At 42.6% G+C, this 26,568-nt stretch overlaps 1 protein-coding gene across 8 annotated transcripts in view; it reads right to left on the reverse strand.

Moving 5' to 3' along the window:
• Positions 1–26,568, reverse strand: part of ADGRL3 (adhesion G protein-coupled receptor L3) — a 478,112-nt gene that overhangs the window by 132,669 nt on the left and 318,875 nt on the right. For all 8 annotated transcript variants that reach the window (XM_079307369.1, XM_079307366.1, XM_079307362.1 and 5 more), the window contains one exon: positions 6,057–6,137. In XM_079307369.1, the coding sequence (XP_079163495.1) occupies positions 6,057–6,137 (81 nt within the window). The remainder of the gene's footprint in view (positions 1–6,056; positions 6,138–26,568) is intronic.

Raw genomic sequence — 26,568 nt, forward strand, 5'->3', positions numbered from 1 at the left:
ATAGGACATTCACTTTAGATTAGTGATGCTTGAGGGTGCACCACCATAGCTGACTCTACTTTCCAGCTGTTGCCACTGTCAGGTGGGTGAAAACTTCCACCACTGATGGCGAGTGGTGAAACTCAGTGCAGCAGAAAACGAAATCCACTGTCAAAAGAATCTCCTGGGTGCATGTCCATGTCCATTTTGAGCTTATCAGGTCATACAGTGGCTTCAAACGGCCTACAAAGAGTAACATTTCAAGGCATCTTTAAATCACAGTTCAGGCTGATCTCCATAGCAAATCTCCTTTACAAGGCAGTAGCTAGCTGTTTAAAAAAAGCTGCTTAAAAAGTGCCCTTCTAAATTTTTTTTTTTCTGATAACTAAGAATAATGGAAAAGGTGTTAAATATCACTGAGACTGTTCTTCCCCCCTTCCCCAAAATCCTTAAATATTTTCAAGTGCAAATACTTTGAACAGTTTCCACCAGCACAAAGGAGTTAGCACTCCTCCTTGAGAGACTTTGTTAGCTCCAGCTTTCAGCTAGAGCAAATGCTGTTATCTTATAAATAAACAGCAATGCCCCAAGGTGCTCCTCTGCAGTGAAAACACACATTCCAGAGAAATCAGAGCAACAGTTCAGCACCACAGTGAAAAGCAAAATGGTGCAATTAACTCTTTCTGACTGTGGGGAGCTATGGGATGCAAAGCTGGACCTCACTGATGACAATAAGCAAAGAGGAGAACTACAGGCTGGCTGCAAGATTTCCAGGAGCTCTGGCTGCTCTGGTTGTGACACTCTTTAGCTCCACCCATGATATCTACTGAGAAATTAATAAATGTGGAGCATGGCCCATGTTCAAAGCAGCTGCCTCCCCCAGGAACATCAGTGTAGTCCTGAAAGGTGGACATTTCAGTAGAGATCTGAGCCAATGGGAGATTTTCTGAGAGCTCTGCACAAAACTGAGAAAAGCGTTGTTATCAGAGTTCATCCATCCCTCCACTATTTTCAGGACCCAAACAAGCTTCATATCTGGCAACAGATTCCTGCATCCACACCTACCAGCCTGTCCAAACCCACCCCATTGCAATGTCAACCTGTTTGAAGATGGATATCCAGCCTCAAATGAGGCTATCACAAGGAAAAAATAAAAACAAAAACAGAACTCAAATGAAAAGCAAACAAACAGCAAAGGAATACAACAGACAAATCTCTGTAGACAGATTCAAGAAAAGACTTTGAAACAAGGCAGCTGCAAATTCACAGTACACATGAGGCTTGTAGTAACTGCAAAACCTTTCCACTGATGGTGCAGGTGTGGTGACAGTCACCTCCCTCCCACCCAACTGGTGCAATACCAGTTACCTCTGTGCCTTTTACATGCTGCTTTCCTAAAATCCACATGGAATAACAGAATGGTGCTGGCTTGCTGCAATGAGCACTCTCACCCCATGCTGGAGTGAGAGGGATGCTCTAGTGGGCTCAGGGCAGCCACAAAGGGGAAGCCCTGAGAGATGCCACCCTTGAAAAAAAGGCTGAGCAAAACCAAAGCGTGTGACCAGGAAAGAGAAGGACAAAAAGCTATCCCAGAATTGCACAGGGAAAAGGGAATGAAGGTCCTGAGCATAGGAGACCCCAAACAGCATTCACTGCAGGATCCTTTCTTGGCTTAAAGGCATCAAATTAGTCCCTCCCCTGGACTCTTCCACCTGAACAATATGAGGAAAATAATATTGCCTTAGGGAGCTGGAAACAGAACTAACTCAGAAGGAGCAGGATAAGCAAAAGCAGGACCTCTGAGAGCAGCAGAGGGGCACTGTAAAGGATCCTGAGCAGAGAGAATGCCTTCCCCAGGGGCACCCCAGCAGAACATGAAAGAGCCTGGAAACAGAAGGTGCCTGGCCACTGCTGGCTCTCAGCAGAGTCCTGACCAGCACCTCTCTCACAGGGCTGGGCCTGGGGAGGGAGAACAGGCAGGCTGGTGTCCCAGGGCCTGGTGAGCACGGGATATGTGACCCCATGTGTCAGCTTGAATCAGGGCAAGGAATGCCACTGGGGCTCGCTGCCCAGCACTGCCCTCGCTCTGGAGCTGCCAAGGAGGACTGGAGCTGTGCAAGAAGCCCAGCTGTCACATCCTCCTACATCATCTGCAGAGCCATCGACCCTCCTGAGACCTTTGGGAGGGAAAAAAATAAATAAGACACAGAATGCATATTTACAACAAGCCTACTCTGTTTTTGGTTTTAAGATTTCACTGTGCTTCTGCTGTTCAGGAAAGAGTGTCCCTCAGAAACTGCAAATGCAAAGGGGGGAAAAAGGGCAGAATGGATCCAGGTTTTGAAGAAGGAACAAAGGGACATCTTCCTCTGAGATGGAAAAGAAAGGTGCAAACCCAGCAAAACCTCTGGCTCCCTGATGTGCTGTCTAAGGACTCAGGCCAGATTCTGTGTTTATGGAATATGAACCTGATAACTGTGGTTTACAGGAAAACCTCCCACAGTGCCTTAACACAGTACCATAACAACCTCCCCGGCTAGAGAAATCTGCACAGGAGGACAAGAATTTCCTGTGCCTCCCTTCTTTGTTATTTATTTCCAGAACTGGGGACCAGTACAGAGTTATGCTTATCAGTTCATGTTTAGGAAATGTACTGACTTTAAGTATATCAATCTCCAAGATAACTACTCTCTGGACTTCAACTTAGAAGGAAACCTTTACAAAACATCAGCAGGGCAGGAGAGTTTCTCAGGCTGCCTAGCTTTAAATGTCAGGCATACATTTCAACATTAATATGATACCACATATACACTGAAATCTGCTTCTACCTAGCTTGATAAATAGTTTTAGTGCACATATTTGGTGCACTTAATTCACTTCTCTATTGTGTTTTAGTACCTGGCAGAATTTGAGCATAAACATTTAATTTAATTCATTGCTATATATGATAATTTTATAAAATTCCTTTCTAAGCCAGAGTATCAGTGTCACTCTCATCTGTGAAACTCCTTGCTTTTGTTAGTAACTATTTTTAAACACAGGTTTAATCTTCAGTCTATGGTATCACCAGCTAAGGTCTCAGCTATGCCCGGAATTATTCTGCACAGAAGGTGTAAACACTTGCATAAAAATCATGTAGTCACATCCAAATTGTTGGATTGAAAGGAGGTGTAAAACCAGCAGTTAACAGTGTTTCATATATGGAACTAATTTTGCAACAACCTCGAATTAAAAAGCGGGTGGGGACTAAGGAATGTCTTGATGAGAAATGCTGATTCAAGGCTTTATTTCCATTCAGTGATGTACAGTGTCATTACTGGGTGGCTGCACAGAGCAGTGGCTCAGAGTAATTACCCTGTAATGCACAGTGACACTAATGTACTAGTAAACTACTGCAGTTTATACTCCATTCACCACCAGCATCAGGACTCTGAAAGGCAGGTAAAAATCCCCTGCATGCATAAACAATGTGTGTAAATGTCACCAGTGATAACATTTTTAAAAAGGAGAAGGAAGAGGCAGTTACAAATAAATCTGTCAGCTGAGAATTGCAACTGCATAGACCCACAGGAGCACTAAAGCTGTATCTTTTTTTGATATTACAGGAAGGAAAGATGCTTCTCTTAAAGCATACTACCCAGGTTCTATTTCCATTTATTACAATTAGAACTGTATGGTGGCTGCTTCATTTTGCCACCCTAAGTGCAAGGCTGGCCTGCACCTGGTGATCAGCTTAGTGCAAGGGGAAGCATGGAGGGGAAATGCAGAGTAGCCAGAAGCATTAGAGGTTTATGCTGACTGTTAAATGCTGCTCTGGTTTTAGAGATCCAGCTACAGGAAATGTGGAGGTACACAAGCTTAAGGACGGTGTTTTTAACTCCTTTGTTTAAAACAAGTCTTACAGTTACGGGATGAAGCTTGGAACATGATCCAAGCATGTCCTAAGGTGTCAGAAAAAGTAGACAAACAAAAAAGAATCATAAGCCTAGTATACTTAGGGGGGAAAAAAAAAATTACAATACTCTAATGGATTTTGGATGCTGAGGCTAGAAATGAGAGCTACACGTCCCACATCCCAGGGCCAGAGGAAAGCCTTGCTCTTCCCCCAGGAGCCAGTACCTGTTACTGTGTTTGTAACAGACCCTACTCACCAGCTAAGAGATTGATGCCTCCAGAGCTGGCCTTCTTCTATTGTAAAGTTACACAAGAGTATTCAAGTCCTTTTACCAGCACACAGCAGCAGTAGTATCAGTCCTTCACCATGAGCAGCTTCTTCGTTAAGATCTCTCAACTAAGGGGGTGGAGGCCCTGGTGAAAGCAGTCAGTGCAGCAGTTCATGCTGGATAAACTCTATTTTACCCTCTCTGCAAGCACTGCAACTGTTCTGCCTGACCCACTTTGCCCTGCTCCTGGTGGCACTGCCATTTATCTTGCTGAGGTAGCTCTGCCCTCATGAAGGGCAGATCACTGAAGTTTTGTTAGTCTTTAGCTCTTTCAGCTTGGAGAAAGCAGGACACAGGTTCTCTGCCTGCTGCTGTTCCAGCATCCTTCAATCTTCCATAGTCTGTTTAAATGCCAAGGAAAGGATTTACACTGATTTTATACTGACCTATTCAGTAAGCTCTGATTCATCACCTCAATGACAGACTAGAGCAAGAAGGTCCTGCAAGTCATAACTGTCTCTGCCTCACTAGAGTGCTCTGCTATAAAAGCAAGGTAGTAAATTTTACCACAGAATTGGAGGTTTTCAAATGACTTAGAAGAAGCTGATGATCTCAAATGTACATGTCAAATCCCAGGGTAGTTCACTTAAAGCTGAGTGGAGGTTGTGGACTGCCAGGAGATTGCATACAACTAGCCTGACTCATGGCAAGATCAGATTTGGAGAGAGGACTGTGAATCTGGCATCCTCACACCACCCAGCACATGGCTCTACTTCTGATTTTTCAATTAAGAGCAGTTAGAGAAACATGTGCAGGCACAAACACACACCAACAGCCTTACAGCATTGTGGCACAATGGTGACAATTACCACACAGGTAATTTGGTACTCTTTCTGCCACTGTAGCACTCTTTGAAGAGTGGGGAAAACAATTACAAAACTAAGGTATAGAATATCTCCATGCTATTACACTTTGGCTATCCTCTTCCTCCCCTTCTCTTTTTCCACAACATTCCCTGGGTTTGATGTTCATATACACTTGCAGAGTTGACCAAGAAATCCCTTCATGTTCCTGTAAGATTTTCTCCTTCACTTTCCAAGAAGAATGGATATTTACTTCAATATCATACCTGAATATTGACCAGCCTAACCAAAAGGAGCAAAGGGAGGTGTAAGAAGCCTGCACTGCCACATACGTTTGCTTTGGGGACAAGTTTATTTCCCCAGGCCTCAAGGGCAAACACTGGGGGCTCAGCATTAGGGAATGAGCCTCCAAGTAGGGCAGAGAAATCAAGGGCCTGCATACATATTGCTTTATTTGCACCATTCAAGACAGGCACCTGTCTTAGCAGGGCAATTCTGGATTTCCTCTGTACATACTGGCTACTAGCATCGCTCCCAAGGACATTTAGCCCACCTAAAATTTGAGTCATCCTCTATAATGAACATCTCCTCAGCAAGTCTAGGGAAAAAAACCCTCAAGCAACAGCAATGAGGACAGAATCCAGGCTTAAACAAGTGTACAACCTGTTCTGTCCCTTTACTCACCTGAGGGGCAGCTGAAATCTGCCCTTTTGCATTCTGCCATCAGCTCCCCGTGCCTCTGCACTGCCATTAGGAAGGAAAGGTGCAAGACACAGGGCATGACCTATGGTGTACCTGTCCCTGCAGGAGTAAACTAGAGGGGAGAGCAAACCCCCTGTGAAGTGATGGGATGTTCAAAGCTGTGTAATGGGACACATGGGACACGGTCATCTCATACACATCTCTCCTGCAGGAATTAATTTCCTCCCCAGAGTGCCCTCGGATGGAGGTGACAGCTTGGCCATGGAGGCTCAGTGATCAAGTGAGTGATACCCACCCAGCCTGTGGCTGGCTGGGATGCAAGTGAATGGAGACTGTCCCCCTGACTCACCCTTGGATGGCGGTCTCTCCAGATCCGAATCCAGGTGGATCGGTGGGGCAATGTAGGAAACCTGCCCGTGGTGAGCCTGCCCTGTGGACAAATAAGGGGTTTAGTTCTGCTGTTTCCTACACAGATCTATCAGGGCTATAGTCAAATACACAGCATTTGGATCAAAAAAGGTTTGCATATATTTGGTTCTGTGTGTTTTTCACAATGAACTTCCATTATGTGAACGCACCTGGTGACAAGCTGAAACCTCTTCCATGCCTCACTTTTTCCTTGCAGACATGGGTACTCTGGTGAACTTTAGTTACACCTGCTTTACCAGTACTACATATACTTTACACCATGTTCTCCTGAAACCTGTTCTCTCTCTCTATATATATGCTGTGGAAGAGAACCCAATTTCACACAACCCCATCCAATCTGTTAATCTCACTTTTAGAGGGGAAACAAGCATTCCTATGCCACAGCCATTTTTGAAAGAAGCATACTATGAAGCACAGTCCCACCTGTTTGTCCCACCTGCAGGAGACACACTCATTTTTCAGAGCTCACCACTGCTTTCATACTAGTGGAAGATTTTTTGGCTCCCAACACCATCATGCAGTTTCTCAGCTGCTAAAGACTCAATCCTTCTCCAGCAATTTGGAGGTAGCTATATCGAGAAACTTCTATTTATAATAAAAACAGTTTTTTTATAATTCATCTATTTACTGTACCAATTTACAGGGTTGTTAATCTTTTCTTCTAAACATGGAAAGTTAATGACACATAGATTATGATAACAGTTAGAGTAACCTTCCCATTTCAAGTAATATTCGTTCTGCAATAAAAGCAGTTGATTCCTCTTAAGAGACACATTCCAAATAATTAATACAGCTCCCTGTTGACACTTGCTGTTGTTGCTCCAAGCAATTTCCAAGCTAGCATCACAGGCAGAGGAGCAGCAGTACACTCTTCAGGCTTCTTTGTAATGACATCCAGGAATACCACGAGCACAGTATGCTGGTGCACATAATATCTTGAAAACATCTCTTCAGGGAGATAAAATATTAATGAGAAAGGGGAGAAGAAGAAAAAAAAAAAAAAAAGAAGAAGAAGAAGTGTGTCTGAACGTGCAGGTTATATTTACTGCTTTGCACTGAGGATGACTCAGATAATTTGCATTATTAGCCATTACAACAACTGGACGTAATTCAGGTTTAAAATCTAGCGACACATCATAAATTCTGTATTTGCTTTTAAGTGCTTTAACATGGGAAATCTGCTTCAGGCAAACCCATAGCAAATAACAAGTTACTCTGCTTTCCTCTTCTTGTTTACATGTTAAAAACCCATTTGATGTCATTAGTGAGCAAAAGTCATCATTTAATAGCTGCTTGGTTCTGCAGCAGAAACAGACAGTCTGCTCTCACTCCAAGCTGCTCAGTGTGCAGGATGATCAGTGCCCTTATAACCACAGAACAGTCTCCCCATTTGCTGCATCAAAGATACCACTGAAATGTAAAATAGCTGAGCTTGGCAGGAAACTCTGGAAATCACCTAGCCCAGCTCAAGGGCAGCAAGAGCCCATAGCAAGTGTCCAATCTGATTTCCAGTATCTCTAAGGATGGAGACTCCACAATTTCTTTGGGCAATCTGTACCAGTGCTTTGCCACCCTCATAGGAAAAAAAAAAAAATAGAAAAGCTTTTCCACTATCTGCCTTTAAGAAGAGCCTGGTTCCATCTTCTTTATTCCCTGTCATCATGCACTTATACACATCAGTAAGATCCCTTGGATGATCTGGTCCAGGCTGCATACTCACAGCTTTTCAGCCCATCCCCACAAAGAGATGCTGCAATCCCTTTATCATCATTATGGTCCTTTGCTGGACTTGCTCTGGGCACACTGCTGACACATGGTTTCTGTTCTTTTTTTTTTTTTTTTTTTGTTTGGTTTGTTTTTTAATCACCTGGTCTTCCTGGGAGCAAACCAAAAAAAGAATTATTCTGGAAGCTTAAAGGGCTAGGCAGGAGTGAAGAAGATACATCCACATTGTATGAAAGACTGAAAAATATCTGTTTAGAAATTCATTACAATTCAGTAATAACTATGGAAGTTTATTATTGCTTTATTAAGGCTTTTACTTTATATGGAAGAAGCAGCAGCATCAAGTGCTCTCTAGTGATAAATTAAACAAGTTGCAGAAAGCTTTTATCTATTTGCTGCTGATACAAAACACAGTAGTTCCCCCCTAAAAAAAAAAAAAAATCAAACTTCTGTTACTACTACTACTAAAAGAACAGACTTCTGTTTGACTGCACACTTCTTCCAATGCTAATAAATAAAACTTTGGGTTTTAATATTCCTTCTCCAAAAAAGCAATGCAAACAACTGTTGTGATTTATTTTCTGGGCATGAATGCCAGCTCACTTGTTCTTCAGAATCTTCAGTGTGTTCACACTGGAGAAACAAAGGGTCTCCACTGTTACCTTCTAAATCTTTGTAATCAATAGAATCACATTTTTGATTTGATTCTACTATTATTGCCTATACATTTTTGCTTTGGTTTTACTATTGCTGACCTTTCAGACAAATTGAGAGAAGGGAGGCAAGTGGGAGGCGTCTGAAGCAAGGCCTGGCAATGGGACTGGTACACAAGGTGTTCTTGGCTATAATGGAATTAAAAGTGCTGCCACTCACTCAATTAAAAACCAAATTTTACCCAAAAGGATTTGAGACTGGTATCACTGGTACAGCTGAAGTGGATCCCGAAGACTGACAGAATGAGCTTTCCCAAGCAAGGCAGATTCCCAGTCTCTGTGGGGTGAGTTCTGCAGTTTCAGATTTTCAGATGCTTACTGCAAGCCCCAGCCCTAGGACAGAGGGACTCTTATCTCCCTCTCTTCAGTTCCAGCTGTTACAGAAAAACACTTTAAAAGATGGATGTGAGAGCCTTAAAAAAAAAAACAACAAAAAGGTAAAAAATAAAAGGCAGAAACACTCCAGCACTCCACACCTGTCTCTCCAATCCTTCAGCTGTTTTCTCTGCACATTGAGTCTGAGCTGACAGTGGTGCAGGAAAAAGAAAGACTTCTGACAAAATACCAAAGGTCAAGATGTCTCTGTTGCTGATGGGAAGTTGAATGTTCCTCATATCAGAACAGCTTGCATGGCCTTCTCCCAATCCCACCCTGCCTATAACCATCTGCTCTTTCTGCAGCCAGCTCCCAGGTAAAAAAGTAAACAGCAACCACGTGTAATCATCAAAGTAATGTCTGATGAAGTTGCCAATTTTGTACCTACCAGCTCAGGTCCTGTTCCATTTCCTTTATCCCTCTCTCCTGGAGGTGCCTGCACCCGTGGCTCCCTGTGAGGGCTAATGCTGGAAGACAGCTGTGCACCATCCCTGACCTGCTTTCCTGCACCACAACACAGGGATGCAGGTCTGGCCAACACTGCCTAAATATCAACACCATCTCAGGTGAGGCAGGGCACACAGCAGGTGTGGCACAGGTAGCCACAAGCCAGCAGTCTTAAGAGCAGCCAGGCCACCTGCATGTGCTGTGAAAACGTGAAAAAAACCACACCATGCTTGGCAGAAACAATTTTGGGAGCAACAACATGGATATGACCTTGGAAGTCTATCTGGTGACATGTCTTCCTCAGGTAGAAGAAATGAGAAAGATGTTCGTGAATTAGAAAAAGTGCATGACTGGCCATTATTTTCAGGCCAGACACATGAGAGACACAATACATTTTAAAAAGCCAATAACTTAGAAAAACAAAGATAATGTTTTGTGAAGACTGAAGGAAACACAATAGCTTAGCCTAAGGGATTTTTTTTAAACTGGGTTTTTTTTTTTAAAGTGATCTGGATGCACATAGACAGAAAACAAACATCCACATCTTCAAAAATCTGCCCCTAAGTGATTTAGTCATCTACAGATGCAATGATATAAAACTACAGAAAAAATCTGTAAATGCATGGATTAACCAAAAAAAGTAGCAACAAAAAACTCTCATCTATGTATTTATTAAAACCACTTCCTCCTGATCCTTTTTGAAAGCACACCCACTGTTTGTAGCACCTGAGAGGGCAGGCCTTCCTCCTGATCCTGGGCCAAATTTCCAGTGCTGGTGAAATTAGATTTTTCTAGAGTACAATGCCTGTTGTCATGTGTGCACATGGGAAACTTTTCTGCCTGGCCACTGCTCATTTTCTAGCTGAGATTTTCCAGTGCACTACCAAAGAGAAAACCCGAATAGCAAACATAAGGCTGAAAGATTCAAATCCCCATTTTTACTAGGCTAGAAATAAGATTATTTAAAACATTTGATGACTTGTCTCCATGGCCCTGGTGGCCCCATGAAGATAAATAACCACAGTCACTAAATGGATGGCTCTCCCCTTTCCCTGCTGCTCCTTTGTTCAGTGCCCATGGTAGGCATGGACACTCGTGCACCTGAACTGCAGCTCTGCCCCACACCTGACTCAGATCCAGCAGCACCACTGAGAAGCCACCAGGAAATGTATTTTTTTAAACAAACATGCTTCAGATTCTTTGTTCTCAGGGGATGAGAGTCCCCTTTCTTTACTGTCCTTATCCAGAGGCGATCACTGCAACACATTTTTTTGCTGTCATGTCATATTACTCAGATTTCCACCCATTTTCCAGCCTCTTTTAGCATTCTTTTGTCTTCCACTGGTTCACCAGTTCCCAAGATCCTTTTTAGACAACCTAGTCAGCACTTCATGCAGAGGATTTAATTTAATTTCGTGCTGGTATCTCTGATGACCCGTGTTCCCAGGTACTGCCTCTCCTACACCCTTTCTTGTCTGCAGCTCTGAATACAGGCACCTCCATGGATTTAATCCCTCATCTGTTAGTCCATTTGCTTGGATCACTAATTAGTTAATACCCACAAAACCACACATCCATTCCTGAGCCTTTCAGTTCTTCATATATTTTTACTTCTTTTTTTTTTTAATAACCATAGGATGGACACATACTAGGTATGCAAAATGCATATTCTGAGGAAAAGTATTAGAAAATATAATGACAATTTTACTAATATCTCTACAGATAAAATATTCTTTACATGCTGTGGCTTTTTTTCCCCCATGTAACTGGAAAAAAAAATTTAAAAGCAGTCCAGTTTGTCTGTGATGATCTGGTCTATAAAATACAACATTACTTTTTGGGCACATTTATGTAATTCATTTATTTTTTAAAAAATCCAATTTATTATCTAGCAAAAGACAACTTTCACTTTGTTGGAGTGCAGCTTCTAGGATCATGACTCTCACGTTCTTTAATTTTCGAAACTGGTTAATTTTTTTCTTGTCCTTTTTGCTCTCCTCATGAGCCTTTTTGAATCCCATAATATGTAGGCACACACAAAAACATATTAAAAGATAAATTAAAAAGCTGGTGGGCTTGTTAACAAACTTTTCTGACATACCATTAAACAAATTAATTCAGACCTGCATATATTCAGACTTCTCCATGCAGCCTTTTTTTCTGCCTTTCATTTACAGAACACCATTCCCTCACTGCCCACCCTTTTCCATTTTGCATTAAAAGCTTTCTTTTTAAATAAAGCTTTTATAGAGCCATTCTCTTCCTCAGACATGTCAGAGTTAGCACGGATTCTGTCCACTGCTTCATTTATTCATGGCCTTTTATGGAGTCTCTCTCTTTCATCTGCACATCTCTCTTTCATCTCTCGGTGCCCTTTTAACTCCTTAGGGCAGCAGCGACTCACGCGCTCCCTCTTCTTCCCTCGCTCCCACGGTCATTTCCCTGCCCTTCCCTCGAAGCTGTGGGTGCTTCTGCATACAAGAAAAACCCTCTTTTCCAAGAGGAACTCTCTGACTACATTATCTCTGCTCTCTTGCCATTTTGCCTCTTGTATTTCATACTGGGAACCATGGCCAGCTCAAAGCCACTGCAGCAGGAAAAGCAGGGTACCTGCAGTGTGGCTTCCAGGAGGGACTGCTGGCTCCTGGCATATCTGCCTGCTGAAAACAGGGGACCAACACCAGCAGCCTCACTGGGATACAGCTGAATTTCCCAGTGCTTCAGGCTCAGTCAAGAAAGCTGCCAAATGCAAAGACCTTGGATCCAGGGAAGGAAGCCCAGTGAGGAATGAGGGGAAAGGGGTAAATTGGGAAGATGTTTGGCTAAGCCCCTGTCACACATGCATCTCATGTTTTAGAGTAAATGCAAATCCAAAAGCAGCATCTGGTAGCACACCTGCATGAGCAGAGGTTGGGCTAGACTTTTCTGAGGGAGTCCTATTACTGTTTTTAATTAGTCACAACAGCCCTAGCCATGAGAGAAGGAAATCAAAATGAACCTTTTTGATGGTCAAGCTGTCCCTCATGTGACAGCCATTACCCAAGAGGACCAAGGCTACGTTTGAGCTGCAGGAGAAAATAAGGACAAAAATAATGCCAAAGGAATTGGTTAAAAACTGAGCATTATAGCAGGTAAAACAACTGGAAGCTTTTCACTAGTGGCAGATATGCATTTTCCAAGCAGTATTTAGGACTCAGAAACTCATGCTCTAGCTGAAGTCAGAGGTGAATGAGCTTCTTCAAGTCACACCAAGATTCCTTGTTTGGATGTGTGATCACTGTAATTTGTATTTTTAGATGAACCTCATCCTTCTGCTAAGGACTCAAAACATTTGATTTAGCAGCACCCTGGCTCCAGTGATGCTCTGCATCCTGCAGCGCACATCCCAAAATCTACACTGTGGTACAAGAGCCTGGTATAAAGGCTGGGAAGGAAGAGGAACTAAAAAACCTGGGAAATATTTCACATATGTCATGATAATTAAACTGTGTTAAAAACCTCCCGTCTTCCCTGCCTTTCCCTCCCACTGTATGACAGCACATGCAGGAAGGCTGCACCCAGGCCTGGCTTTCCCTAGTGCCCAAAGCAGGTACTGACCTCCAGGGCTGCACATTTTCTGAGCTTGTCTCCCCAAAGGCTTGCCCAGCAGGCTAAAGAAACACCACATGTTGAATTTTTCCTCCCCTCCCAGATGTGCTTGCTATGCTATGAAATACAATTTATCAGTCACCTGTGCTGAAAAGCATGGGAGAGGAGGAGGATTTTGGTGCAGAGGAAGCAGACGGATTTGGAGCAAGGCAGTTCTCAGAGCCCTGGAGCAAATCACAAATACTGGCCACAAACCACCCAGAGCAGGTTTAGCAATGGCAAATACAGTAAAACCCAGAGAGATTTTTTTAGCCACTTCTGGGAGATTGAATCTGAAATGAGGAGCTCTGTGCCATCTCCTGCTGTCCCTAATCTACTCTTGTCCCAAAAGTCAAACAGAATGTTTCCAACCTCCTTAGTGGGTCAAGCCTAGCCTGTTCTGCCTCAGGTGTGCCTGAAGAGACTCAGGATGGAGAAGTTTAGGGAAAAACCAGCCAAAGTCATCCAGTCTATCTCCTGCAGAGGCAAAAATCATTCCTTATACTACTTTGAAAGGTATCTCCTTGGGGCTGTCCAACTCAGACTATCAGATGCTGAGCAGCAGATCTCATCATCAGATGATTTTGTTTTAGTTTTTCCTTTCTTTGGGGGGGAAGGAATGCTGCTATTTCTTTCTCCCCCATCTCTTTCAGCTGGGTGCAACTCTTAACAAAAGTTGCAGCCCTGTACTAGCTGAACCATTTCAGAGCAGTCTCCTCTCCCCTGTGACATGGCCAGGCATTTCCACCCCCTCTCTTGGAGCAGATTTGGGAATTAATGCAAGCACAGAGAAAGTAAAGCTGAACTGATGGAAAATGTCCCACTGAAAACAATAATTACTAGTTTTCCACTGGCTCAATGAGCAGAACCAATTCAGGCTGCTGTGGCAGCAGTGCCAGATCTGAAGCATAGGAAGGGGCAAAAATAAAAGAGGCAGTGGTGGGATGGAGACAGCTATCAGTTGAACATAAAGCCACACCTGGGAACAGTAGTGGCATTGTATCTGCACTACCCCTCCACCCCCACATCAGACTCTCTCCTTGCCCCAGGGAGACTCCCACCAATTGCAACCTTCCTCCACTGCCTTCCAGACAGCTTTAAATTCACCTGCCAGCATAATTTAGAGAGCAACTCCAGGTCAGGGGGTATAATGAAAGCCAAATGGATTGCAGTACATAACTCCTCACAGGCAGAGTTTGGGACACAGCCCTGTCATTCTCTTGCTTATGCCACTCTTGTTGATGCAGAAAGGGGAGCAGTGGAGGAAAAGAAGAAATCAGGCAGTAGCTCTTACCATGCTGAGCTTAAATTTCAGTGGCAAAGCATCCAGGGGGGTTGTCAGAGGAATCAGCTGAGGTGCTGGATTAGGAGGTAGGAGACACGTCCAGAGCAGACAGGTAGAGCTGTGAGTCACCAGCCTGGAGACGGTAATTGAAGTGTCTCGTGGCTTCACATACTGTGTGATGTGGTCCAAGAATTTGTCACTCTTGCCTGCCTCCATTTGTGATAGCCTATAGCAGATGTCCCCTCCAATTTTGTCTTTATTTTCCAACCTTCGTATCTCTGCACATGTAGCACGATCTTCATTCCTGCATTGTTCCTCCCCAGTACTGCCTGTACTTCTGCTGTGAGCCCCCATTTCATCACAGGCCTGATTCCCTGCCTCTCTACCTGCATCCTCCATCAGCCTAATCTTCCACTGCTATGTGGCCAGCACACCATGCAAATCTTAAATCTTATCTCCCATGGGTTTCTGTGACTATTCCTGACTGCAACTGCAGCCCAGAAAGGGCTGTCAGACAGTGAAGCATTAAAGCATTTTCTTCATTACAGGTATTTTTAATCAACTGCCCTCATTAAGGAAGAGCAAAGAGATGAGTAATCTGTTTTCCGAGTGGGTCAGTGCACCCTAACTGCATTTAATAACTTCTTTTGATCTGCTCCAGGAGCCCTGAGGCAGGCAGAGCTGCCTGCCTGGCTCTGCATTCCTGCCTGCTGCCAAGCCTCAGCACTGGTGCAGCAGGACACTGCAAGAGGGGACAGACTCCATCTCAAAGTGAGTGATCAAGCAGCAAATGAGATTATCACAACACGATTTGATGGAGAAATGAAACAAGAGTGGGTATTTTCTCTGTGACCTAAAAGAACAGGAATCTAAGCCATCTTGTCTTTACTTTTTTCTTTTCTTCTTTCTTATCTTTCAAGATAATATAAGGTATTTCTCAGCATGAAGGACATGACTGCCTGTAGAGAGATTTTGACAACTCCCCTCTGAGTGCTAAAATGCTGTCAGCTGAAAAACTGAGCTGTTTGGGCAAATTGATCCAACTCTGACAGACTTCCTCTCTGTTTTCATGTTTTCTCTCTCAATCAAAAGCCTCCTAAAGAATCCATGTTTTCAGTTCAATGTCAGGGAAAGGGGGAGAAGAGGGGAGATTGTCTACTTTTGCTGCACTGTTCATCATCAACCTAGCTGGATGGAGAAAACTGAGAGGAAAAGGAAGGTCTCAGAAGTCTCTTGCATCTCCCCATTGCACACAGACATAGGATCTGAACACAACAGTTCCCTAATTCACATATAGAAACTGCATATGGACTTTCTGACTGAGGAAGAGTCAATATGGCTTGGGTGCATGAGCAGCACAGGAAGCTGAACTTTCAGTCCTGAGTTTATCTCCAATGCCAATAACAGGCAAACTGCTGGATCAGCCATCTGAAGAAAGCCCTACTGGATTTTATTATTTTTAAATAATCATTAGGAATCATCTTCCCCTTCCTCAGCCCAAAGAAAATGAAATCAAAGCATTTTTAAACCTTGTCCCTAGCTGTGAATATATCTGTAACCTTTCTGCATCAGTGACAATTCTGAATACAATTTTTGATGGCCAAATCCTGGGAGCACTCTTACCACTTTACAGAAAAGATTAAGCATGCTCCTGTCACAATCAGTAAAACAGCATCTTTTTCCTCCACCTCAGTTGGGAACTCCAGAAATCTCCAGTCCTCTACAGTGAAGCAATGCCCAAAAGTGCTCTCCAAAGACAATTTGGTGCTTTGTTGTTTTTGCACTATTTTCACCTTTGCATATAACACAATTTTATAACCTGACTGCTGTTGTTACTTACAGGGTCTTTCTCCAGTTTTTTGAGCTAAGTATCAAAACATTGTGATGTTTAAATTTTCATCTTTTCCAATTTGAGGAAGTCCATGCTCAATGTAGCCTTTTTTTTTTTTTTTTTAAAGACCTGTGAAGCAGAATAGATTCTAAGAGATGTTAGGTCTTTGTAACTTACAAATTTTACTTATGGTGAAGTCAGCTATGGACTTTATAAGCTTCATTGTGTCCCTTTCCATTGCTTCACAAAGTCAGGAATGACACAGAAGATTTTATTGTCTGTTCCTCTCATGCTGTCATCCTACACTTACTTATTTCCTCATGGCCATGGAAGAGAAGTTTGCAATGGGTCAGAAACTGCACCAGCTCACAGACTTCTGAATAACTGTGCATAGAACACAGATTCATACAGCAAACATCTACAGACCAGATGCTTCATACAAGGTCAAATATCATTTTTCAGCATCAGATATTCTGTATTTGGGACCTACATTCCTTAAGGCCCTTCAAGCATACCTCAGGATTATTCTTATCTTAGTTCCCATGATGTTACTGTAGGCCTTTGGATGACAGTTTTGATTACAAGTTTGCACACTGCCTAGAACAATGAGATCCTGATTGGTACTCCTTGAATAACACCAATTAATTCTCGCCTGAGCCTCCTTCGCCCTGTATGAATCATGCTGGATGTCTGCCCTCTGCAAGGGCAGCAGACAGGTCTGCTGGGGCACTGCTCTGTCTGCCAGGGTCCCCCAGGCACTGCCAAATTTCCTGATCCCAAGGATTTAGCTGCATATGTGCAGGGGAAGAGGGTGTTACACTACACTGCTGCTGATGTGCCTGCCAGACCCCCCAAAAGACTACAGGAAACATGCAGCATGACTGAAAATGAGACCACAGAGGCTGAAAAGTACACCCAAAACGTTGTGTCTTTCAGCCCAGCTGAAAACTCTTTCAGCTTGTTCTGCTCCAGGCTCCTGCTCCTTGCAGTGAAATATGCTGCTGTAAACTTAATAGACAGCTTTAGTTTAGAGTATTTTCCTTTACAACAGACATTCAAATTGTCCCTAGTCATGCCATACATTCCATCACCTCTGAAACACAATCACCCAGTATCTCAGTACAAGAGAAATATTTTCTTCCCTTTAGACCACAACCCTTTAGTTGCTTTAACGAATGTACAGATTTACATATTCATACATACTAGCCCTGACCATCACTTCCTCTAACAGGCTAACCCTAAAATTTGCATTTAGGTTTCTTAAATAATCTCTTGACTGAAGAACTTAAAAATTCAAGATTAAATTATCTGGAAAATCTGGCCTCTATCAGGGACATGAAACTCTTTCTTCACCCTCTTGTCAGCTAAGCAAGAAAGGAAGAACACCCATATTTCTGATTAGGTATCTGACCCATGTGGGATTCTAACTTCTGCAGAATTAGCCTCACACTGAGCCCCAGTAATGACCACCTCATTGTTTAGGAGCCCAGCATGGATACACGCTTTTTTTACCTGGATCAGAGAAAGGATAGAGCAACCCTGTTTAATCCTTCTTTTGTAGGGTTGTATCTCATAGCATTCAGTGGCTCTGGTGACACCCAGAGGGAGGTACTTTGGGATTGAATGCAGTCTCACTAATATCAGCCATTCCAGCTCTGACTGACATGATAATTTCAAGTAACATTGGTCAAAATGGCTTGGTGACCACTACAGCAAGAATTGTGTGTACACAAACATCTGATAAAGGAACATTTTGCAGTAACCTGCACTACAAACAAACCCACTTGGTGCAGAGGGATGCTTATGCAGCATAATCTGCTTAAAGAAAATAAATAGAAGAAATAAAGACAGAAAATTTCCAGTGTGGAAGTACTTATGACCCCACCATGGCAGTGATACCTTCAGTATAAATTCAGCTTGTTAAATCTAGCCCTAAGTCTCAAGCAATCCAGCTGAATACTGGGTAAGCTTCTGCCAAATGTTCACCTCCCTTCCACAGCCACTGTGGATGGAGGGGAACACCACTGAGGAAGGTGGCTGGGCTGCTCCCTATGCCAACATTTCAGAGTGTGTTAAAGCTCCTTGGCACAGGTGACTTCTTTGTGCAGGAGTTCAAGCTCTCATTGTGCTTTCCCTCCAGGGATGTCCTAATTAGAGATGGGGTTTCCTTCTCAAGTTACTGGATTTCAGCAATCACACTGTTGTTATTTCCAGGCAAATCAAACAGGAGCAGACAGACAGAGAGAAGGAAAAAAGGTGGGAAAAAGGTCTTTGGAAGGGGGAGGGAAGTGAGCCATACCCTGATGCATCCACGAAAAGGACAAGAATACCTTCACAAACAACCTTGGCATCCAATCCTGTATCCCTATGGTCAAGGAAAAAAGTCCTCTGAAAGCCTTTCCTTTGCAAGACACCCCAGCCAAAAATCTCCAATTAGTTTCATAAAGATGAGAAGTCACATTGGAAGCTGCCTGTTATTTGACACAAAGGTGCCTTTCTGCTCAGGATAAGCAGAGATTTAGAAAACACTAAAAGATTTTCATTTTTCATTAAGGTGTGGGAACAAAAGAAGAAAGAAGACGTGGAGGGCAACAAAGAATCTGTGCTGTGGATTGAGGGCAAATACCTACAATTTCTGCTTTATAAGATGGATGAGCAGGGCTGCAGGTTGTCCCCAGGTACTGCAGTCAAGCTGATTACAAAGGTTACAAATGACTGGAACAAGCTAAGAGCACCCAGGACAGCTAAGAAAAAAAACACATGTGAAAAAGCCTCATTTTTCAGGTGTTTGGAATGACATTCCTCAAAAGTCCGTGCTGGGAAGACATTTCACATTCAATCTCAAGCATGTACAAGTCAGGAGCAGCACCCCTAAATTCTACGATTACATCCTAGGACTTTTAAACCAAAGAAAAATAAAACTCAAAAGAAATAATAAATATTGCAGATTTAGGCTTTTCTTTGCTGTGCCTCAAAGTCTTCAGGACCTATACTTTAAAGCTTCTCTTTCCACTTAAAAAATGCAAGATTATTTTTATACTTTTCAACGGAACTGAAAATCCGGTGATCACAGAGACTCTGGATAATCCATCCCTGAGCTCAACAACGCAGTCACTAGCACTGACAGCCCTGAAGTTATATATTAAAACTGTCTTTGAGAAAATTTGTATCTTCTGGAGGGCATTAGGAAAATGAAAGCAGAACACAGTCCCAGAAGCCCAAACTCCTGGTGATCTGGTAACAAAGTCAGGATGTTGGACTTGGCACTGGAGCAGATGAGCACTCCTGTGCTCTGTCTTACCAGCTATGCTGGGATAACCTCTCAAGGAGGCTAGTGATGAGTTGGGAATCATGGGAACATCACTGCACAGCCAGAACACCTGGGCAGCTGCAATGTGCTTGGATTCAGGGCACCCTGCACCACAGCCATACACAGGACACACACACAGAGCTGCTGAAACAGCTTGAGGTGCTCAGCGGGAGAAATCATATTTGAAACAGAGTCAGGTTTTGATTAAACTGGCAATTAAGCAAGCAAGGAGCAGCATGCCCTGCAGCTGCAGAGATGACAAGACACAGACCAATTCCTCTGGTGGTGCAAATGGCTGCAACTTTGCTGCCTTCACCTGCACTTTTCCATGTGAGCTGTGCAGCCAGCCCTCTCCAGCCTCAGACAGGACTGTGATATAAATAGTAGTGAACTGCATTCTGCTGGGAAGAAGCCATGGTGCAGGGAGGTGAAAACTGACACTTCACAGGGATTTGCAACACAGCAATGGGCCACCAGCAGCAGCCATCTTCTGTGTTGGCTTCCTCTCTCAAGATGCTGGTGGACTCTCTCCTTAGGGGCAGCTGGGCAAAAAGATAGCCAAGATGCCCAGTGCTAACCTCTGCCCACCAGAAGCTGGCAAGGGTCTTCAAGCCTGCTGATAAAGTTTAGCCCATTTGTGACCAGAAGCTTTTCTAAACTAATGTAATACTTTTCAGTGAACTGATGCATCTTACATTTTCAATGGGCACAGGACAAAGGAGAACTTAGCAATTCTCTTATAATCTCCCCAAGTCGATGATCATCTACCAAAATGTAATTGAATAGGAGGTCTCCAAGATGAAGAACTTTGGGTCATTTTAGGTCAGCAGTCCTGCTGCTCGAATCTTAGCTAAGAAATTGTCAGAGACAAATTAATGCATTGAAAACATCAGAACTGATCAGTATGTTTAACCAAAGGATGGGCTGCTGACAGTGATTGTGTAGACAAACTTTGATATCAGCAAAACCTTTGTGCTCTGGTCTGCATCTAGTTTCAGACCAAAGGTCCAGAATTCAATTTAAAACACTATGAATGCAGCACTAACATGCACAGAGAAAAGCAGGAGATAACCTTACTGTAGGGTGCAATGAAATGAGAAAATATCGTGCCTGTCTGAAGATGGCTTAGATGACTGGGTAACAGCAAGCATCCAAGCACTCAGGTGAGACTGTGGTTGGAGGAGGAGGACCACACAATACAGAGCTGAAAGGCAAGCTCTTAGAATGGCAGAAAATTCAGAAAGAAATTCAGCCCAGCTGAAGAAGATGCAGGAACTGGATACATCCTGTCTCTTATTTAGAGAGATACTCTGGAAAGGCACCAAGGCTGATTTTTAACCCAGTCCTCTGTGCTCAGATCTCACAAAAAAGGCTGTACTGACAGTTAACTCCACTGTCATGCCTCTACTCCTGGCATGTGACATTTTCCTGATTTTCCTGCGTGTTTCAGCTCTCTTTGCTGGTTTGCTCTTAGCTCAGTGCACCCAACCATCAGAAAACCTGGCACAGGATGCACTCCCTGCTAAATGCCAACCCCTCCATCCCAGCCAGGAGCTGAATCTCAGCCCGTGCATCTAGCAACACAGATGAAACACAGAGCTTCATCTCAGCAGATAAATAAACACTGGGCAATCCTAGTTAACTCTGGATATCAAACACAGCCAGGGTGAGGCACAGAGGTCTGCTCCCCGTGCACAGCTAAGGCTCTGGTTTTTATAGAGACAAATATATCACCGCTGGGCACAGTTACAAAATGTATCCTAACCTGAGATTTATGGAGATAAAGACTCCCTCCCAGAAGTGCAAATAAGTAAATCACCCAGTAATTTGCTTGGCACGCTTGCTCCTTTTTCTCCCAAGGCAAAATGCAGGATGTGTGATCCATCTTATTACCCAGTGGTCAGCAAACCTAAGACTCCTTGGTCAGTTCAGCAAGTACTGCACAGGCTTCCCAAAATTTCCCACTTGCAGATCAAAGTTGTGAGCTAGGGGAGAGTATGAAACAGACATGATATAGCTAAAGGGTAGCTAGAAAAGGAGGGGATATTCCTTGTTACATCCCCTCTAAGTAGATAATCCACAATTGTCCTGCTCTGTCTAAAAATGCAATGAGTCGAGGATACAAGGCTCAAATCAACAGCACATCCTTCTGGAAAGGCTGAGGGGCCATAATGTCAGTCCATACCAGAAGAAAAACCAGGTCAGAAGAGCCTGTTCACCCAAGGAAATTATGATGTGCAAGATCTATTTATATTACGACCTGGAAGAAAAGACTGAAATTTATAAAGGATTGTGACTTTCAAACAATATTGACTCAAGGGCCATCAAACCTTTCATTTCCATAGAACTGCATTTCTTCTTTTTTTCTTTCCCTTGGGTAATACTAAAATGTTGTATGTTTAAATGTACAGTTTTCTACATCTAATCCCCAGGGTGGTATAAAAAAACATCACCCTTAATAAAAAAGGAGGAGGCTGAGAGCAGCAATGCTCCAACTATTTGCCACCTGGCCAAGTCTTCTCCAGCCTGCAAAAATCTGTCTGAATTTCCATCAGGCTGATGCTCTTTCCTCTTCAATGCCATGTCTGTACTTGGAAACATCAGAGGCTGCAAATACTGCCTAACAAATCCAGACAGTCTAACTGTGTCAGAGCTAGAACTGAGTCTGTGCTTCACTAAAAGCTGTAGGAACTTGACCTGATTCTGGAACCTCTCCATTCCCTCACAATCTTGCTGCCCCACTTTGGTCTGGTCTAAGCTTTTTTTCTCTCCTGCTAAGCCTGGTATTAGCCAGCTGCTGCAGTCTGACAGAGCCAAGGACCTTCACTGCTCTGCCAAAGCCCAAGTTCTCTTGCCTAGAAAAGAGGATCCTATTAGACAGAAAATAGATAAAGGGATAGAAATATACCAATTCCCTATATTGCATTTGGACTGATGTGCAAAACCAAATTAATTAGGGCTGATGTCTTGAGTCAGGGGAGCCTCTCAAATGTTTGTATCGATCAGAACGTGTGAATTGCTTGGGACAGCTTCATCCAAGGAGAAAAAACCTTCCTCTGTCCCTGTCTTCCATGAGAACAAATGTGTATTTAGCATGAAAATCCCACTTTTTCAAATACATCTCATCAACACACAAGTATCTATTTATCTATCTATACATCTAAAGCATGCACAGCACTACTGTCAATAGTGCTCCCTGCAGCAGTAGCTTCAGACAAGTCTGCACTCAGTGTTTGATTTCAGATATGAGAAGATGAACAGCAAATAGGCCTAAATAAACATCTCAGAGAGGCAGGCATGGCTTTTACCAAGTCAGCAGCCACCTCACAGGCCCTCCAGATGCCTGAGAACCTCCTCTTAAAAGTGGGGCAAGGTTTTTCTGGGGAAGAGTTCCTTCCTGGGGACATGGCCACTGACTCCAGGTTGGGCTTTTAATCTGCTGAAATTCAGGAACAGGGCTAACCTTGACCTTGGAGCCCATGCAAAAAGCACCAGTGTTTTTCAAAAGGTAATGGAACTAGGTATATAAAAATCCAGAGAGACAATACAAATTTTTTTCTTTACTGCTCTGGAATTGCCTAAAATATTTTCTTTTTAAATAATGGGATCCAGTTTTGAGGCATTCAGTACAACAATTTTTATGTTGTTAATAAACACATTTGCCTAATGAATATCACTTGGTAAGCTTGCCTGTAATTCAGAAAACCCAAGTGTAGCCAAGATAAAAATATGCACATACTAAAAGCTCAAATTGAAGAGGAAAAAAAAAATCAATTCAAAGTTAAATTACCCATCTTAAATTTCAGTATAAAGGCTACTAGAAATACTGAGCTCTTGAACTTCAATTAATCTCTAGCAATTAAGCCAGAAGGGAAAAAGATTCTTCAGAGTACCAGAAAGAAAAAAAAAAAATTAAAAAAAGCTGCAAAGAGCTCATATCAGCTTTGGTAGGGACGTCACCATTGCTTAAAGTTCCATTCATGGCTCTGTTGGGCTGATTAACTCATGCTTGTCTTAGACTCCTCTGGGCTTCTTTTTTCTAGGCATCCATGTGTGACTGCCTGCTTGTGTGTTGCATACATTTTCCAGCTTCACTTCTCAGGGATTAATTGTGAGAAGTGCTTGTCATGGTTAAATAATTTTATTTAATTTGCACTGTGTGAAGATATTTGGGCAAAAGGGAAAAATAATCAAAATTTAATTACTTCCCCCCCCCCCCCCCCCCTTATAATGAGAAACAGTTGTATTCCTTGGAGACTCAGCTGGGAAGAGAACATTATTTAGTTTTATTGTTAAATATGCAAGAATAATAAAAAAATTAAAAATCAATAATCAATCTCTTGCAGTAGGAGAGTGACAACAGATTTCTATCACAACTGAAGTTTACAGATTCTGAGGGGAAAAGATAACATCAATATCATGCCAGGAAACATCCAAAGAACTTTGTTACAGGTTTCTAAACAAACACAGACTTGTATTAAATGCCTCAAAGATGTCACTTCAATCAGTCATGCCAGGGAAATACCATCTTTAGTGACTGGCCAGAGTCTCTGCCTCACAAGTTGAAGGGTTTCCTAAAACCTGACCACCTCTCCTTTCTTCTAATTTCAGGCAAAAATATTAGTTTGTTTTTTGTGGATTCCAAGTGGAAAGAAGGGCTGCCTTAGTCCCTCTTGATGTCATCTTTCCTTACATATTACCCATCAGAAAAGGGTCCAAAGGTTTCCAGGGAAGATGGATTACAGAAATGCACTGATGCATGTCATATTTTTTATGATTATTCCTTTGGCATACTAAATCCAGCTTTCAAATTGGAGTAGGAAGAGGACAGCCAGGCCACTGTAACAAGAGCTTTGTCTGGAGAGGACCTGCTTGTACAGCTCTGGCTTTACTCACTAAAGAAAAGACATTCCTCACTGCTAAGTGTTAACCAACTGTAGAAGGAAACTTTTCACATCATTTCCCCCCACCCTAGAAGGCATCACAAGGAGGAGATTTAATGAAACACATTGGGGCCATGGTTCAGCAAGGTGATGCTTGCCACGTTCAATGTACAAATCAGCTTGCCTGGAAACCCACAGCCCAAAACTCCTGCTGGCACTGCCTTGTACCAGCGAGCCCCAAAAAGGTTTTGGAGTGATTTTGGCTAATACCAGTCATTTTTCTTTGGTTACAGCTGATTTTTAATCTGCCCAGATCACTGTGACAATGACTTCCAAGCATGCACAGGGCCACTTTGGTCACAAATTCTGCTGTAAAGGGGAAGAGAGGACTTCCCTAGCCTTCCTTGATATGTGCCCATTTTAAGGGTTCCTCTCTCCAATAAAAGAGGGGGATACATGCCTACCCTCACACTGCTTAATCAATGAAGCCACAGCCTTGATAGAGCCTCTCTCAGGTGGTTACTAACCATAAAGAAATACCTGAAGGTCAAATCTATCCAAATCATTGCAAACATGGTGTTTAAAGGAAAAAACATATTTCATTTTGAATTGACACTGATGAGTGCAGGAAATTTATGCTTGCATATTAAGAAAATAACAACCTCTTTCCAGCAGAATTTGCCAGTATATTTTGTCATGAAAATACTAGTGTTAACAAGACTCTTAACACAATTAATTAATTACCCAATTACTTCTTGTATCCTCTACAGTTAATTTCCTTGCATCATCAACATCATCTTTTTTACCCAGTATACTCCTTTAAAGAGAGTATGGGAAACAAAAGGAGGGGGGGAAAAAAGACAAGCCGAACATCAGAACACCCATCTGGAATAAAATCATTCAATACCTCATGCAAAAACTGCTGGAACAAGTTTTTGCCCTTTCCCATGGACAGATGTTCTCATGAAGAAGAAAATTAGAACTTGATGACAAACTCCAAGATTTAAATGTCACTCCCTAGCACTCTGGTTCAAATAAAAATGGAAGTGGTATTAGAGCAGTATGCAAGCTCTGCAGGCTGGTACTTCCTTTGACTTAGAAAACAATTTACATACACATTTAGTGGCACTCATCATAAAGTACATCTGAAAGTAAAGGCTTTCTTGATTTTATTGCTCAGAAAGCTATTTTCTCATTGCTAGTGAATTATTTGCGTTCCTGGTCTGTTCAGGAATTTCCCACTGCAGTAACAAGTTTCTAAGATCTTAAAAAAATAAAATAGAAAATCAGACCTACCATTAATTCCCACAGAAGGCAACCTCCAGAGCACTGTCTGAGCAAGGTCCAAAGAGTAAGACTTGAAAAACTCATTTTTACCTTTTCATGTACGATGCAAATAGGCACAATCAAAACATTTATAATGCAAATGTTGTTTTACCTCTTAACTGAGGGAGAGAATATCCAACCAAGAAAAGCACTCAGTGAAGGGAGGGTGATTGTCTGGGTGCCTTTCTGCAAGGTGCACTCCAGTTAAAGTCAAGTCATTAGGCTCAGCAGAAGAGGAAGCAGATGAAATCCAATCGAATGCATTACAGAGGTCAGACTAAATGAGCTAATGGGCCCTTCTGGTCTTAAAAAAATCTATTAATCTAATTTAATTCCCTGTTCTACTCCTCATACCAGAGGCAATTTGAACTCATTTATATGAAAAAAACACATTGCACAGCAGCCTTGCACAACACTGTGTTCTGACCATGCAGTTTTAGGCTACCCAAAAGTTTTATTTACTCCCCACCAAGCTCAGGAGGAGGCTTGATTTACTCATAAAGACAGATTACATCTACAAACAAAGCACCAGTCAGAGGCACCTCTCCCAACAGAATGCTGGATGAATGTTCACCTTGAACTGTACAAATCAACCAGAAACTTGCCAGAGCACTCTCCACCTTGGCTTGGTTTTTTGGGTGATGGCATCCTTCACTCAGCCTGATACTTGCCATGGAGAAGAGCACAACACTTTCATCAAGAAAATCTGTTCCAGTCATTCCAAGGATATTTCTCATTAAAAACTTGTAACACACTCAATATTGCACCAAGAAAATACTTGGCAGTTACTGTCCAGTGAGAAAAGCAAGCACTTAGGAGGAGAAGGCCAGAAATATTCACTGCTGTTAATGCCACCAAGGTACTCAATATGTTTTTATCAAGCAAATATATTTTATTATCCTTCCTTATA

The sequence above is a fragment of the Erithacus rubecula genome (assembly GCF_903797595.1).
Source record: "Erithacus rubecula genome assembly, chromosome: 5".
In the NCBI taxonomy this organism is placed as follows: domain Eukaryota; kingdom Metazoa; phylum Chordata; class Aves; order Passeriformes; family Muscicapidae; genus Erithacus; species Erithacus rubecula.